This window comes from Saccopteryx bilineata, chromosome 11 (genome assembly GCF_036850765.1).
Source record: "Saccopteryx bilineata isolate mSacBil1 chromosome 11, mSacBil1_pri_phased_curated, whole genome shotgun sequence".
Taxonomy (NCBI): Eukaryota; Metazoa; Chordata; class Mammalia; order Chiroptera; family Emballonuridae; genus Saccopteryx; species Saccopteryx bilineata.
In genome coordinates, this window is record NC_089500.1 from 22,673,433 (window position 1) to 22,691,586 (window position 18,154).

Here is an 18,154-nt window from a genome sequence, read left to right on the forward strand (position 1 = left end):
GCATCTGAAGGTGATACACATATTTATTAGCTTCTATATGCAGTAGTATACATTGCCTGGTGAATGGAATCACAGAGACATTACCACATCCATAGTAGTTTTCAGTTGTCAAAGGAAGTATAAGAATATTTCACCTTTCTGTTTACAAATTTAGTAATTGGTGGAAGCAACCAATACTCCATAGTAAAAACAGTCATGTGTGTTAGAATAGCATTGAAGCTCAGAGTACTGCTGCTTTCCAAGTTCCTTTTCTAATTGTCTTGTTTTTAAATCTTAAATAGCTTTCTATTTTGAAACTTACCTTCAATTTTACTTTTAAATATTCAAGCAAACGTGATAAAGAGTTTGTAATTCTTTATTACTGGAGGTATGATTGTGTTTTCAGTACATTAATACTTTTTTTAATTAAAAAAGTTTTTATTATTAAGTGAGATGGGGAGAAAGAGATAGATCCACCTGGCAAGCCCCCTGTGGGGTGATTCTCTGCCCATCTGGGATTGTTGCCCCATTGCTCAGCAACTGAGCTATTTTAGTGCCTGAGGCAAAGCCATGGTGCCATCCTCAGCACTTGGGGCCAACTTGTTCTAATGATCCATAGCTGCAGGAAGGGTGGGGGGGGGGGGTTGTAGAGAAGCAGTGTTGCTTCTCCTGTGTGCCCTGACTGGGAATCGAATCTGGGACTTCCACACATCGGGCCAATGCTCTACCGCTGAGCCAACTGGGCTAATACATTAATTCTTAACATATTGTTTTGTTTTTGTGGTTTCTTGACCTATTTAAAGTGTTTGGGAAACTTTTTTTTGAGATGATATATATTTCTATAATTCTGTTCATATGTCACAATTAATTTTAAAAAGTTATTTTTTCTTGTTTTTATAGTTAAAGAAAAACTTACTGCAGATCCTGATAGTGAAATTGCTACAACTAGCCTTCGGGTGTCCTTGATGTGCCCTGTAAGTAAAGCAATAAAACATTGTGAGGTATTTTAGTTTTTATAAATTACTAATTTTTTTATAAAAGTAAGTGTGGAAATGAATGGCATGTGATAGAATTTTGAAATTTTGTCATTTTCCTACTCAGATCTTCATGATTCAGCATTATAATCCCAAAGAATGCAAATGTTCTTTAGGCAGTGACTAAGCAAGAAGAGACCTAAAAGGATATATCAAAGAGGGAAACGAGCTTTAGGTTCAGAATAATCCGTTAGAATTAATGCTATAGATAATTTACAGTTAATAAGAAACGTAAAGTTGCCTCTTTTATCAAAATATAAATGATAATAAAATTGCTAGGACATAATTTCTGATTGTTGAGATGTTTTAATTCATTTGTAATGTACTTATAAATTAAACAATTTTTATTTTATATATTCTAACATAGAAACTAGGGGGCAAATCAGTCAGCAACTCAAGATCTTCTATGTGCTTGGTACTGAGCTAATTGTGAGACAAAATACTGAAGACTTGATAAAAAGTTTTCAGAAAGTTAATAATCTAGTTTGAGAGAACCAATTTACACGAAAAAGTAGAAGACTGTACCAGTTTACTACATGTAATTGTGCTGTTGTAGTACCAGAGAAGAAATAGGAAAGGTCAAGAATAGTGGGTGAAGTCTTCTTTAAAATCAGTACTGTGGAAGGGGACCCTTTCCATATGAGAAGGACTTTATATGGAGTCAGGACTTTATCAGGTAGTTTAGGGGGGCATTTGGTGACCAGCCACCATTGGAAGAAATGTACAGGGTGGGGAAAAGTAGGTTTACAATTGTGAGTATTTGAAACACAGAGTTTATTCTTGTATTATTATTATTGGGTTATTTTCCATACAAACAGCTGTAGACCTCTCTCTGCCCCACCATATATAATTTTTTAAATGGAGAGAGAATTGTTTCCACAAGAGAGAAAAAGAGAATAATTGCCTAGTTCCTATTATGTGCTTATTTAACTGCTTTAGCAAACCTGTTTGGAAATTGTACCTATTTTACAGTTAAGGAAACTGAGGCTGAAAGATTGGTTAACCCAAATCACATAGTAGTACCTAGTAGAACAAGGATAAAAATTTTGATCTCCAGTTCTCTTAACAATATATATGACCATATTGGGCTTTACCACCCTGGAAAGCAGTGTTTGCATATATCTTTTTTCTGAAACTTTGTATTTTTTTTATTATTATTATTATTAGCCTAAACTAACTTTACCTTTATTATAAAGAGATAGAATTACAGGAAATTGGGATTGCTTAGAAATTGAGAACCTTTGGTTGTCAAACCCAGAGAGAAGATCTGTAGCGCCAGCAGGGGAGGACACTAATGCCTTTAGTTGGTGGCAGGGGCCCTAGAGGGCCTCTACTCATAAGCTTTGTGCAAACCTTCAGCCATACATTCTTTCTTCATATCATGTACTTCATATCAGTTGCGACATCTTTATATTGTGGTAGCTTTTTTTTTTGTACTGATACATGTGGAACAGTCACCAAAGTATATTATGAGAGAGAAGATTCAAGATTGTGTGGATTGCATGCTGCCATTTGTGTGAATGTTTTTTAAAACACATGCTTGGTTATGTATAGAACATCTATGAAAGAATGTGCACGAGATGGTCACAGTGGTTCTCTAAATAGGGAACAGGTGAGAGACATGTTCTCATTGTATAACAAATCTTTTCCTGCCTTTGAATTTACAAGTTACCTATTTTCAAAAACAAATTATCTTTTAAAAATTGTAGGGCATTTAGTGGACACTAGTAAAACATAAGCAAACTTGATGGAAATATCAGTTCTGGTGTGAATTTCTTTCATTTTGATCTTCTTGTATGACTTCTTCAGACTTTTATGACTGTTCTCTTTGAGGCTTTGTTCTCCTTTCTGAAATGGTTTCCCATGTTTTCTTTCCTGCCTGTAGTTAGGGAAAATGAGGCTGACAATCCCATGCCGAGCAGTGACTTGTACACATCTACAGTGTTTTGATGCTGCTCTTTACCTGCAAATGAATGAGAAGAAGCCCACCTGGATTTGTCCTGTGTGTGACAAAAAAGCTGCCTACGAAAGCCTAATTTTAGATGGGTAAGTATGTGCCAACATAACTATTAGCTTTGTCTTGATTGAATACAGCATCATATAAATTCTCCACTATCATAAAGTCTGGATTTTTGTGTGTTTTCTGCTTTATACTTAATTATACTCTCTTATATTTAAACTAGTTACTGGCCCTTGTATCTTTATGATTTCTTTTGGAGGCAAGGAGGATAGTTTCCTTTTTTTTTTGCTTCCCAAGGTCATATTTCATAGCCTATACAAAAGAAAGAAATGGGCAGTTAGTGATGTCATTTTTCTTCTTAGAACTTCTTGAAGAGCACCTAGGGTTAATGCAGAAACCCAGTGCATGCAATAGGGTAGATAGAATTGTGTTACTTAGCTGCTAAGGTCAAAACTGGGATTCATGCCCAGGTTATTTTTTGTTTGTTTTTATTGATTTTAGAGAGAAAGGAAGTATGGGGGGGTGAGCGAGAGAGAGACATTGATTTGTTGTTCCACTTATTTATGCATTCGTTAGTTGATTCTGGTACGTGCCCTGACCAGAGATTGAACATGCAACTTGGGCATATCAGGAGGATGCTCTAACTGAGCTACTTGGTCAGGGCTGCAGTCCCAGGTTTTTCTGACTCTGGAGTTCAAACTCTTAAGCATTATCTCTCATATGTTGCATATGTCAGAATTAAGAAAAATAACATTAATTAATAATGAGGTACCCCCTTTTTAAATAACTTTTAAAAATTCATTTATCATGATATTTAATATATTCATATATCATCCATGTACCAGTATAAGATTTAGAAAATACAATTAATGAAAAGAGTAAAATCACTAGCATCCCATCCTATGGTGATGATTTTTGTTATTGATGTATTAAAAAGATTGAAATTACAATTTACATAGTAACTTGTATATAAGATTTTCACTCACTGTACAGTAAAATATATCCTAGATCTTTAAAAGTACTTGTAAGTACTTTTTTTAAGTTGTAAGAGTATTACAGTAGAGATGAATGAGGCAATGACAAGCAAATGGGACTTTACATTTTTTCTCTAAACTTTTACTTGATTTTTACTTTAAAAAAATTTTTTTTATTTTTATTTATTTATTTACTTATTTTTTTGTATTTTTCCGAAGCTGGAAATGGGGAGAGACAGTCAGACAGACTCCCGCATGCGCCCAACCGGGATCCACCCGGCACGCCCACCAGGGGGTGATGCTCTGCCCATCTGGGGCGTCCCTCTGTTGCGACCAGAGTCACTCCAGCGCCTGGGGCAGAGGCCGAGGAGCCATCCCCAGCACCCAAGCCTCCCTGCGGGAGGGGAAGAGAGAGACAGAGAGGAAGGAGAGGGGGAGGGGTGGAGAAGCAGATGGGCGCTTCTCCTGTGTGCCCTAGCCGGGAATTGAACCCGGGACCCCTTGCACACCAGGCTGACGCTCTACCACTGAGCCAACCGGCCAGGGCCTTTTAAAATTTTTTTTAAACTTATTTTGAACTTAAAAAGAAGTTGCAATGGTAGCACAAAGAATCTCCCGTATAACTTTGACTGCTATGTGTCAGTCAGTTAACATTCTGCCATATTTGTTTTATCACATTCCCTTTTAATATATGTGTATATACACATTTTAGCTGTGTGCATGTAGAAAGAAAGAGATGATTATTAATGCTTTCAGAATTCTTTTGAAGCATTTGAGAATTAGTAGAATACGTTGTGCCTCCTTGCCCATTAATATTTTAGGATGTGTTTCTTAAATACTTGATATTCCATTATATAGGTATACTACTAATCATTTAACATTTTTTTCTATTATTGACTATATTATTTACTTCTACATTTTCTAGTTTAAGTTGCCTTGTGATATGAACATTTTTGAAGCTTTTGTATGTACAGGGGATCCTCTGGTTACAACACAGTTCTGTTCCTACAACAGTGACATAACCGGAATTTTGGTGTAAGTTGAAACACTCTTTAGCCTAAGTCACTTACCTATCCTAACATAGTTGTAAAATCATAACCTAGAACATAAAAACACAACTAAGCCATGAAAAAAGGAAAAGGTCCTAAATATATTATACTGTAGTAACAGAAAAAATGAGTATAAAAAAATTCTTTACCTTTTATTCCTGTGGTTGGCTTGCACACTGGAAGGGCATTGCAAGGTGGGAAAGAGTGACCCATTGGGGAGAGGAAGCTGGAGAGGCAGGAGAACCTGCAGAAGGTGCTGGAGATGCTGGGTCAGGTGAATCAGGATTGCCTGAGGAACATGCAGGAGACGCCGGAGATGATTCTACCTGTATTACAGGTGTTTCATCTGGAGAAGCAGCTGATATAAAGGGCACAGGATCTATGCAGGCTTCTTTTTTTTGGGGGGGGGGGATGGATAGGGACAGACAGGAAGGGAGAGAGATGAGAATCATCAATTCTTCGTTGAAGCACCTTATTTGTTCATTGCTTCTCTACCTTCTTAAAGAATTGTTCCAGGCTAGTCTTGGAGGTTGATGACTTTTCTCCCAAAATCTGCCTATAGCATTGCAAAGTATCCGTAACAACTCCCTTACTAAATCTGTGATGCTGTACAATGCTAATGGCGTAAGCTGAAACACGTCTCAAATTTTTTAAAGTTTTTATGGGAGTGAGCATTGTAAACTCTAAACGTTGTATGTAGAGACTTGTAAGCCAAGGACCCCCTATATGTTTATGGATTTTTCCTAGAAATTGAAATGCTGAATCAAACAATATATAATTTTAAGGCATTTACTATTTATTATTAGAGTGACTCCCAGAAGGAGTAAACTATTTTACTCTCTAGCCAGTAGTATATGAGAAGCCTACTACTACTCAGTTTTCTTACTAATCTAACTGTATTAATTTTAGTTTTGAAATGCCATTGCTAATTTCTTAGTGAAAATATACCTTATTTTGATTTCTATTTCTTATACTCTAAGAATTACCAGACATTTCTTTCATCAAATCACTATATTAGTTGCTATAATATCTTTTATGAATTGCCTTTTAATGTTTCTCTTTTTATTTTCTTCTTTTCCAAGTGACAGGAAGGGAGATAGTGAGAGAAATTCCCACTTATGCCCCGACTAGGTTCCACCCGGCAATCTCCATCTGGGGTCTGTGCTCTGCCTATCTGGGGCCATGCTCGTACTGAAGTTATTTTTAGTGCCTGAGGTTGAGGCTCCATGGAGTCATCCTCGGCACCTGGGGCTGATGCACTTGAACCAGTCAAGCCATAACTGTGGGAGGGAAGAGAGAGAAAATAGGGAGGGAGGGAGGACGAGAATCAGATGCTTGCTTCTCCTGTGTGCCCTGACAGGGAATTGAACCTGGAATATCCACACACCAGGCTGACGCTCTATCATTGAGCCAACTGGCCAGGGCCTAATGTTTCTCTTTTTTTTCCCATTTGTTATGTGGTTGTTTGTCATTTTCTTACTGATTTATAAGTGTTCATTATATTTGGCGGATATTAGTTTCTCTGTCCACGTCTGCCATATATATTTTTCCAGTTTCCCTTCTAGTTATATTTATTGTGGTATTTGTGTCATTCAAAACATTGAGTTTTTATTTCATCAAATCTTTCTTATCGTTTTGAATGTGTCTTTAATATGTTTAGAAAGTCCCAGAGATTTTATATGAACATTCACTGTTTTTTTTGTCAGGTACTTTTAAGATTTTGGTGTTTTATTTCCTTTCAGTTGTGCAGTTCTTCATTTTATCATGTGTTCCTTCATTAATTTATTTAACACAGTATTTTTTAAATACCTGCTATTTATTAGATACTGGTCTAGTGTGGAAGACAGTGAGGAATTGTATATTAAGTATTAAGTGCTTCGAAGGTAAAGAATGGAACTACCAGTATATAAGGAAACTTAAGAGATGGGACAAAATTTTAGGGTAGGGAGTAGGTCAGTGATTTTCAACCTTTTTTGAGCCACGGCACATTTTTTACATTTACAAAATCCTGGGGCACACCACTTACCGAAATGACACTCTGTTAGAATTTATTTAAAGTTTAAATAAATTACATTTATTTTTTAAAAAAGTTAAAAAAGGATAACTTTTTCATATATACAGTCCCAGGTAACATCCTCTTATAAATACAGTTCCACGTAACATCCCCTCATATACAGTCCCACGTAACATCCCCTCATATACAGTCCCATGTAACCCCTCATATATACAGTCCCATGTATCCCCTCATATATACAGTCCCGCTAATAGATACTGGAGCTTTCATCAAGGTTGTGGGTTCAAGTCAATTTGGCAAATACTCTCTCTATATAGAGACTGGACAAAATCAATTTTAGAAAATGTTGGGTACTTGTGTAACATCATAAGTCCTCAAAGCATCTCTGTCAGATTGAGAAGTTTGCTTTCTAGGTAAGGATTCTGATAAATACTAGAGTTCTCCCTGAGGTTGTGGGTTCAAATCCCATGGTCAGCTGGGTGCAGGGGCCTTGGTTCTATCTGTTTTGATGGTGTATATAGAGATTTGAGCTCTTTAAGAAGTTGACCCTTCAGGAGGCCGTATACAATATAGATAACATTGTGATGCATTGTATATCACCCTCTGCAGGGGCCTCTTTTAAAAAGAAAAAGGTCAAATATCTATATATACCATCAGGATAGACATAACCAGCTGAGGCTGAGGCTTCATCTTGTGGTGGCAACATTTATCTCCAGTCCTGACCAGGATTAGAAATCGGGACCATGGGGGGGAGTAGCAGCTTCAACTACTTCCTGCAGCCACACTATGACAAGTGCTCGGCAGCCCGAGCGGGGACCTTCCTGAGTGTGGATGAGAGGCGACCTACTATTGGTTCATCACTAGTGGTAGGGATGAATCCTAGAAGGTGATTGGTCAGTGAGCATTCCCTGTGCCTCCACTCTTCCTGTCGCTGATAGCTGGAGGGATTGTGAAGGGAATGTTTATGTTCGGATGCTGGCGGCTGGCCGGATAAATAGCCTGGATAAATAGCCTCCGCGGGCTGTATCTGGCACGCAGCGGTAGTTTGGGGACCCATGTTTAATTTCCCCACCTGACCATGTTTCGCAGCACACTAGTGTGCTGCGGCACACTGGTTGGAAAACACTGGAGTAGGTGATCCCATTGAGGTAGGATCGGTTCGCTCCACCGTACCACCCTGATTGTTAGTCTCACCAACATTTATTGAATAATCTCTCCCATGGACTTAAGATATTGCTTTCACCATTTAATGCATTCTTATGTACACTAGTGTTAATTTCTGAACTGCTGTTTGCTTCATTGATCAAAGTATTAACAGGCCAGTATAAACCTATTTTAATTATTGGATATCGGTTATATGTTAATAAATCTTTGCCATACATTTTAGAATTTTCTTGACTATTGTCACAATTTGTTCAGATTTGCTATTACCACAAAAATCTTCTCAAATTACACAAAGCAGTCATGTTTGGATTTTGATTTGAGTTATGTTTTCTGTATAATTGAGGGAAATAAACATGTTTATCTTTTAATGAAAGATGTATTTTTTCCTTTTTATTGTTTTTTTTTTTCAGCTTTATTGGGGTATAAGAACTGCCCATATATAAAGTATATAACTTGATAAATTTTGACCTATACATAAACCTGTGTAATCATGAGCATCAAAATAATGAACTTAATCTATCACACCCAGAGTTTTGTCTTGTAGCTTTCTAATCTCTCATTATACACTCTGGCAAACACTTTATGTGCTTTTTGTTTCTACAGATTAGTTTATTTGTTTAGAGTTTTATTGAATGTAATCATGTAGTATGTGCTTATTCAACATGCTTATTAGCATTTTTCCATGTTGCTTCATGTACCAGTGGTTTGTTTGTTTTGCTGAGTAGCATTCCATTATATAGATATGCCACTTTATATCAGTTCACTTGCTGATGGGTTTTTCTGGTTTGGGGCTATTTCAGATAATGCCACTGTGAATGAACATTTACAGGGTGAGGCAAAGTAGGTTTACAATTGTTCGTATAGAAAATAATACAAGATAAATAATACAAGAATAAACTCCGTGTTTCAAGTACACACAACTGTAAACACACTTTTGCCCGACTCTGTATGTCATAAGTATTTGTGTGGACTTAAAATTCCATTTACCTAGAAGTGGACTCCCTGATCATATGCTACATATATGCTTAACTTTTAGTTAACAGTTTTTTTTTAACTGGTTATAGTTTTTTATATTTCTACTAGCAGTGGATTCCAGTTGCTCATAAGTATGTTCTCAGATGTGATTTTGTGATTTACAGATGTTTTATGCTATTTTATCTTTTCAGTCTTTTAACAGTGTCTTTTAGTTAACAGTTGTCTTAATTTGGATGAAGGCCAGTCTGTTGAGATTTTCTTTTATGTATTGTGCTTCTGATATTAAAAGACATTTTCCCCTATACAAGGTCACAAAGATTTTTTTCTGCTTTTGTTAGTTTTATAATCAAATTTTACATTGAGATCTATTACCCATATCAAGTTAATTTTTACTTTCATTTTAATTTGTCTTTTTTTCCCTAGTCTTATTTAGGTAGAAGCTGAGCTTATCAATTTTAATTCTTTTCTAATATAGGAAGATTAATGCTATACATTTTTCTCTAAGTACTGCTTTAGCTACATTTCACAAATTTTATTATATTTTCACTTTCACAAAGTTTAAAATACTTTATAATTTGTTTTTATGTTTTGTCTCATGGGTTGTTTTGTTTAATTTCCAAATATTTGGGGATTTTCTAGATATTTTTCTGATTTCAAATTTTATTTTGGTCATAGAACATTTGGATGCTGAGGTATTTTAAATTTATTGAAACATATCCCTTCTTCATCCTTATGATCTTTTTTCCGTAATAATAAGCTTATAAATTATTTTTTCATATAATATCCTCTGTTTGCTTATGTGTATTTTATGTGTTGTGTTGAAGGGTTTTTTTTTTTTATTGCTAATCTCAGTTAAGAAACCCTAAGTTTCTGTTTCTTTTTAGCCACTAATTTTTTAGATGACTCAGTAAGTCATTTAATTCTTTTATTGCCCATTAAAGATATAAAACCTAGGAGGAAGGGAGTATAATAGTTGCCCTAATGTCTGAAGTATTGAAATACCAAGACAAACAAAGTCAGATAGCACTACATTTGTCTCCAAGATAATAAATATTTTTTTGTTACAGTTTCACCTTTGAACAAAGACACTCATTACATTTATATACTTAATTGGTTTGTAGGCTTTTTATGGAAATTCTCAATGACTGTTCTGATGTGGATGAGATCAAATTCCAAGAAGATGGCTCTTGGTGTCCAATGAGACCGAAGAAAGAAGCTATGAAAGTATCCAGCCAGCCGTGTACAAAAATAGAAAGTATGTGCAGAATGGCAGCAAAGAGCAAAGTAGTGAGATTCCTGTAGCATTATCCTTCTCGCTAATGTTGGCCAGTAGAAATACATTTGGAGCTCAGTTTACTAACTTTGTCTTTCATCATCTCTTACATACGTAATTTTCCCCAACTGATTTTTATTCTTTTCTTTAGAAATGTGCCAAAGTTTATACCATCTTATAATCAGTCTTTATTGTTATTTTTCATATGTAAATGAAACAATCATCTAAAATTGTTTTAATATATGTTTTAGTTTTTTACAAAGTGAAAATTTATAAATGACATTTCTATAGACAGTTTTTCAGAATTGTTTTTAGAGTATCTGTTGAGGGAACCCCAAGTGGAAGTATGGTTAGAGAAGCTACGTCACCCATTAATGGAGGGTAGAGGGAGGTGGTCACAGGTTAATTGCTAAAAACTGGGAAGGTATTTTACCATTGCCTTGGTTACTTAGGATATGTACTCAGCCTTCAGCTCTCTGCATCTATCCACACTGAGTTAGGGGGGAAACTAAGGGCCCTTTGAGTAATTGAAACCCATAGGTGAACTTAGGTTCTTTTTGTCTGACATAGTCTGCTCACTGCTTTGAGTTTTGTGTTGACTTTATTTGATGTTGTAACAATGTACTGGATAATAGGTATTCGAGTAAGAAGAGAGGAAAAGTAAAGGATTAATGTCAGTGTTAATTATTCTCCTGTGATTGTTTAGTGAACCTACGGGTGGAATGATCAAAGTTTCCTGCATCTCTGAGAAAAATAGTGATTTAGTTGGTTAGTTGCGGCTGCTTTTGCATTATCAACCAGCATTCATTTGCTGCTAAATAGATCGAAAAACATAATACGCATTCTGTGAAATGGTGCACTAACATACGGTGTATGAGACTATCATTGTGGACAGAAAGGAGAAACTAGGTGATTAGAAGATATCGATAAGAAAAATTTAAGTGTCTGAATAATGAGTGAAAAGTTTGGAGTTTTTTTATGGTGAACATTTTTGTCAAGTTCTGGCTTATGGTGAAGAGCCTATATAGATAATCTTTGACAAGAGTACCATTGCTTCCAGAATGGAAGTATCTGCTTCTGACTGAACTCTACCACATGTCTGTAAATTCAGTCATTGAAACCATGTATTCTTGTTCATGGTTGGAAATCAGCTTCTTAACTCCAGACGTCTGTCTGTAAAATGACTGCTGGCGGAGACAGCATGAGCAGCAGGATGTGCACAAATCCGTTGGTCTTAAAAGGGAGATAACTAAGAGCATGCTTGAAGGAGGCTTTTGGCTCTCTCTCAAGGCATAGAGCTCATCTTGTCTCCCCAGGTTAGTAGTCATTTTACAGACAAGATGTCTGGGGTTAGGGAGTTGGTCTCTTTCCATTGGATGGAGTATGTGGCTTTACTGGCTGTGTGTTCTCCTAGGGGTGCTGCACAGTTAAGACTCCTTTGGCTAGAGTTTCTGTCACATCTTTGAGTTTCTTTTTTTCCTGTTTCCTACATGCAGGTTCAAGTGTCGTCAGTAAGCCTTGTTCAGTGACTGTAGCCAATGAGGCATGCAAGAAGAAAATCGATGTTATTGACCTAACAATAGAAAGCTCTTCTGATGAAGAAGGCCCTCCTGCCAAACGGAAGTGCATCTTTATGTCAGAAACACAAAGCAGCCCAACCAAAGGGTTTGTTATTTTATAGTTCACTACTGTTCATTACACTTGGAACTGTTACTGAGATAGGTTTGTACAATAAATGTCTCTTTGAGAGTTGCATAATCATAGAAGGCTATTTTAATTTGCCTTTTGTTCAGTTGAAATATTTTCAATATTTTAATGAAAATATTCCCATCTTTGGGAAGTGAGAGTTGAAATTTTCTCATCTGTAAGGATTTCATATAAGTAGCAAATTTGGCATCTCAGACCAACAGACTGAGAATTAGAAATCTGACGTGTGGATTCCAGTTTTGATACCATTGTTTACTCATTCTGTGATATTGGATGAAAAACTTAACTTACTTGAGCCTTCTTTTACTGTTCTGTAAAATGAAGTTAAAAAATGCCTACCTCATGAGGTTATTTTCAGGTTTCCCATCCAAGTACTAACCAGGCCCGACCCTGTGTAGCTTACAAGATCAGACAAGATCGGGCGCATTCAGGGTGGTATGGCCATAGACTATTTTCAGGTTTCAATACAGTAATGAAAGAGTGTCAGGCACATGGTAGTTTTTCAATAAACATTGATTGTTTTCCCTTCTCACCCTCTCCAGGGCAAAATATGAGCAAGTTAAATGCCTTCTGGCATGTATACTTTATGATTCATCTGGCAGAAGCCATTGCTGACTATTATAAGTGACAGGTTTGAGTATTTTGCAATAGGTATTTCTTAGAGATTTTGAAACCTGCAAGAGAGAAGCAGAAGGTCCTTTTTTTTTTTCTCTTTGTATTTTTCTGAAATGGGAAGCGAGGAGGCAGAGAGACAGACTCCCACATGTGCCCGACCAGGATCCCCTTGCAAGCCCGCTAGGGGGCGATGCTCTGCCCATCTGGGGCATTGTTCCATTGCAACCAGAGCCATTCTAGCGCCTGAGGCAGAGGCCACGGAGCCATCCTCAGTGCCTGGGCCAACTTTGCTCCAGTGTAGCCTTGGCTGCAGGAGGGGAAGAGAGAGACAGAAAGGAGAAGGGGAAAGGTGGAGAAGCAGATGGGTGCTTCTCCTGTGTGCCTTGGCCAGGAATTGAACCCGGAACTTCCACATGCTGGGCCTGCGCTCTACCACTGAGCCAACTGACCAGGGCAAGCAGAAGGTTCTTTTGACATCCCATGAACACATTCTTTCAAACTTGAGTGTTCTAGTGTTGTCTGTTTGGTCTCTCAGGGTACTTATTTTTTCTAATGGCTTTATTGGGGGTATAATTTACATAACATAAAATGCTTCCATCTTGCCTGACCAGGCAGTGGTGCAGTGGATGGAGCGTCGGACTGGGATGTAGAGGACCCAGGTTTGAGACCCTGAGGTTGCCAGCTTGAATGTGGGCTCATCTGGTTTGAGCAAAAAAAAGCCCACCAGCTTGAGCCCAAGGTCACTGGCTCGAGCAAGGGGTCACTCAGTCTGCTGAAGGCCCACGGTCAAGGCACATATGAGAAAGCAATCAATGAACAACTAAGGTGTTGCCAAGCTCAATGAAAAACTAATCATTGATGCTTCTCATCTCTCTCTGTTCCTGTCTGTCTGTCCCTGTCTATCCCTCTCTCTGACTCACTCTCTGTCTCTGTAAAAAATAAATTAAAAAAAATGCTTCCATCTTTAGTATTCAGTTGCACAATTCACTGATTTTAGTAGCTTCCATAGAGTTGTAAGATAATCATCACAGTTCACTTACAGGATATTTCTAATACCCATTAAACTCCTTTTATGTGCATTTGCAGTTAATCCCCATTCACACCTCAGATCTAAGCAACCATTGATCGTCTTTTCACCTCTATAAATTTGCCTGCTCTAGACATTTTATATAAATGAGATTATTCTCAGTGTACTTTCACAACATTCTTGTTTTATAGTTTCTTTTGAAACAAGGAAAATGAAATGAAACCTTTGGTGCTGCCTTTTTCACTACCGAAATTCTTCTATTTCCAGATATTTTTTACACATCTTAGGGTGTATATATTTTTTATCTATTTAATCAGATTTTTTTTTAAGTGGGACAAAAGACGAAAAAGTATTTCAGTTGAGTTTTATCTGGATGTTGATCATTTCTTTTTTCAATTTGGGTTGGCATTTCTATTATTTAAATTAAACAAAAAATGAAAAATGTAGTACCTGTCAGAAGAGACTGGCACCTTAATTTAAGATTTTTAGAAAATCTCTTTTTTTTTTTTACATTAAAAGATAATTTACTCTGTCTCTCTCCTCTCTTTCTCTCTCTCTAAAAAAAAAATAAGAAAAAATAATTTTAAATATTATGCCCCTGCCTGACCAGGTGGTGGCGCAGTGGATAGAGCGTCAGACTGGGATGAGGAAGACCCAGGTTCGAGTCCCCAAGGTCACCAGCTTGAGCGTGGACTCATCTGGTTTGAGCAAAGCTCACAAGGTTGGACCCAAGGTCACTGGCTCAAGCAAGGGGTTACTCAGTCTGCTGAAAGCCCACAGTCAAGGCACATATGAGAAAGCAATCAATGAACAACTAAGGCGTTGGAATGCGCAATGAAAAACTAATGATTGATGCTTCTCATCTCTCCGTTCCTGTCTGTCTGTCCCTGTCTATCTGTCTCTCTGACTCTTTGTCTCTGAAAAAAATATATATATTCCCCTATTTCCCTGGAAATTGAATGTCGATTTGTCATTAATGTGGAAGTATTTTAAAAATGGGGAAAAAGAATAGACACAAATAAGTATTTCTGTGGATTAAGGATCATTAGGAATTGGTTGCAAAAATTAGTCTTTATAAAATATTTTTATGATCATAGAGTGGGAGAGAGTACACAGTGAATTTTGGGCTTATGGATAAAAATTCAAATTATTGCCTGACCTGTAGTAGGTCAGTGGAAGTTGCCAGTTCAAAACCCTAAGCTTGGCTAGTTAAAGCAGATAATGAGAAGCAAATACTACTACTACAAGTTGATGCTTCTTCCTCCTTCCTCCCAACCCCTTCTCTTTTCTCACTAAGACCAAGAAATTAAAAACTAAAAAAAATTCAAGTTATTGAATTGGTAACCTATTTTTAGGTATTTAAGTCTGGACCCTGTAGGATAAATTCAAAGATCTAATACCTAGTCTAGAATACTAATATTCACAGTTTAGCAGCATTCTAGCAATTTAACTTTGTGCTGTAATATTATACATAAAGTTTAAAAATTTAAAAATATGTGTCTACACATTAATAGTGTATAGATAAATATGCCTGTGTGTTTTGCCAGTTCTATGAGTAGGCAGTAATAAATGGTAAAAGGTTTTAAAGAATTGTTATTACTTTATAGCATCACACTTCTATACGCATAATTTCACTAGGCATTATTAGCTGTTTACATTTCTCCAAATACTGTTATTTTGTATCTATAAATACATCTATATTTTTGCATAGGCATTAGAATCATTCACCTTTTTTAATGTAGTCCTTATGATGATTATGAATAAAACAAAAAAATTTACTATATCAATACATAATTTGATAATCCTAACAAATGACTTTTCACTCATTCTTTATACAGTTGAATTTGTGTTAATGGTTGCAAATTCAGGTAGGTAATAGGAATTAACCTATACAAATGGTTTAGCTTTTCAGATGTTTGCTGAGGTTTCAGATGTTGATTTAATTATTTAATTTTTTCTTTTTTGTATTTTTCTGGAGAAGCGAGGAGGCAGAGAGACAGACTCCCGCATATACTGGACCAGGATCCACCTGGCAAGCCTACTAGGGGGCAATGCTCTGCACATCTGGGGCGTTGCTCTGTTTCAACTAGAGCCATTCTAGTGCCTGAGGTGGAGGCCATGGAGCCATCCCCAGCGCCCGGGGCTAACTTGGTCCAATGGAGCCTTGACTGCAAGAGGGGAAGAGAGAGAGAAAGAGGAAGAAGAGGGGGAAGGGTGGGGAAGCAGATGGGCGCTTCTTCTGTGTGCCCTGACTGGTAATCGAACCCACATGCTGGGCCTATGCTCTACCACTGAGCCAACCGGCCAGGGCCTGATTTAATAATTTTTCCCTCACTGAATTCTGACATTTTCACATGATTGTGCCAGTCAATATTTTGTGTTAGAAAAAGAAGGAAAGTTAACTAATCATTTGAAGTAAGGTTTCCTGTTAAGGAGCAACACATATGCAATAATTAGACATGACTATGGTGACAGTGTGTTGGGACATTGATCTGACATCTCTACAGATATAAGTCAAGGGATGGCGGAAGTAAAGTGAGTTTTGTTCTTGTTTACTGTAAATATGATCCAAGTTGAGTGGTCAATTCAGGTTCAAGACTAAAGAAAATCTCTAGTGTGAGGGAGGCAGGAAGAAGGCAGGCATGGTTTTTTCTTATGAACCTAAATATTTTCTTTTAGTTTCTTTCTGTCAGAGAAAAAGTGATACAGTAAAATGTGCTTTTAACTAGGAACTTTTTAAAAATAAATTTATTCATATATGTGTATATACAGGGTGAGGCAAAAAAAGATTTATAGTCTCAAGCATATCATATTTCTTGTGTCTCCTAAATGGATGTTTTTAAGATTTCTGAACTCTGACCTATGTTACTCATTTTTTTTTTTTAGAATAACTCATTTGCAAGCAGTCATGTATGTACTTGGATGACTCCATTTTTCACATTTTGCAATGACATCCATGTTTTTATATACTACAGAATAAAAAACTATGCTTTCAGGGATCATTTCTATAGTTTATTACTACAGAATAACCACTAGACTGGATCCTTATATAATAATACATATTAATTTTAGAAGGATTCCAGTGTCTAAATAGGTTGTGATTGTTTTAAGTGATTTGAGATTTAAATTAAGGTTATAAAAGTTTTGTTGTTTATAAAGTATGAAGAATATCATGCAACTATGTCATCATTTATTGTTAACTAATATTTAATAATCTGAGCAATAACAGGAAGTGTTTCAACCAAGAGAAAGGATATCTAGATGTCTTAGTTGTCGTCTCAGTGTAGCTTTGTGACCATTGTCCTACTTCTCAGTTTCTGTCGATTTTACTTTCTTCATCTCTGCTGTGGTCCCTTCCAGTTACAGACTTCTGAGCCTCTCATTAAGCTTGCCACTTTCTGGCAGTGTTGTGGGATGCTAACCTAATGTCTTCGTGTCCCCAGTTCCCTGGCCCTTTTATTTAATAAAGTTTTATTTTTCAAAATGTGCAGTTGGTGAGATCTGTGAGTACATTTTTACTAGCAGCTAGCACTTCCCTACTCTTGGTGTTTCTAATGAACATTTTTGAACTCTCCACCTTGAAACCAGTTTAAAAAGTCTTTTACTAAGGAGTTTCTTTACTAAGGAGTTTCTGTAGGGTTGGGTTGCCCTGGCCAGGGAACTGCGAATCTTCAGTCTCAGAGACAGCATCTTGGGTTATAAGCTTATAGTTGGGAACTTCCGTGCAGAATTGTCATGTATGGCTTTGTCAAACAAGACTAGATTATTGTGTTTGTTCCAAACTTTGCCTTTGGACCAGCTCTTTTTGACCTTGCCTCTAGACTTCTTCACTAAGTCTTCATGTTTCTTGGCCGATTGGACTTATCTTTTTTTCATCCTTGGGTGACATTGCGAAGTTCATAGAGCAGCTGTTATCAGTGCAATTACCCTAAGATGTCAGACAGAAAGCTGGCCACCATCAGCCATAGGGTCCATAATGGTGCTTAGTTTCTTATGTGCATTAAAGATGTTTTTCTTGTGAAGTTCTAAATGTTTACCCTGAGCAAAAATGAAGGTTAAATAGGAGAAGGCAAAATTGTCTGAACTTTTTAAAAAATATGTTTAATTATACTGCTTCTTGAAATTATAAAGTCACTCTGTGTGTCACTGCAGTTTACACAGGAGGCAGCTATCGTAGTCTCTTCCTGGTCCCTCAGTTGCTCCTTCAGCCTGTAGGCTGAGTCCCTGCACGAGAGGACAAGGGGCATTGTTTGCAGGGTGCATCAGTCCCTGGAGTTTAGCCGTCACCGCTGGTGGGTGCCGGGTCATACCTGGCAGACCAAGTCCATGCTGCGATGGTCATGAGGAACTAGCCCGATGGAATACAGACATGACATAGGTCAG

At 37.0% G+C, this 18,154-nt stretch overlaps 1 protein-coding gene across 10 annotated transcripts in view; it reads left to right on the forward strand.

Moving 5' to 3' along the window:
• Nucleotides 1–18,154, forward strand: part of PIAS2 (protein inhibitor of activated STAT 2) — a 100,598-nt gene that overhangs the window by 51,677 nt on the left and 30,767 nt on the right. For all 10 annotated transcript variants that reach the window (XM_066246426.1, XM_066246419.1, XM_066246423.1 and 7 more), the window contains 4 exons: nucleotides 880–953; nucleotides 2,899–3,059; nucleotides 10,271–10,404; nucleotides 11,919–12,087. In XM_066246426.1, the coding sequence (XP_066102523.1) occupies nucleotides 880–953; nucleotides 2,899–3,059; nucleotides 10,271–10,404; nucleotides 11,919–12,087 (538 nt within the window). The remainder of the gene's footprint in view (nucleotides 1–879; nucleotides 954–2,898; nucleotides 3,060–10,270; nucleotides 10,405–11,918; nucleotides 12,088–18,154) is intronic.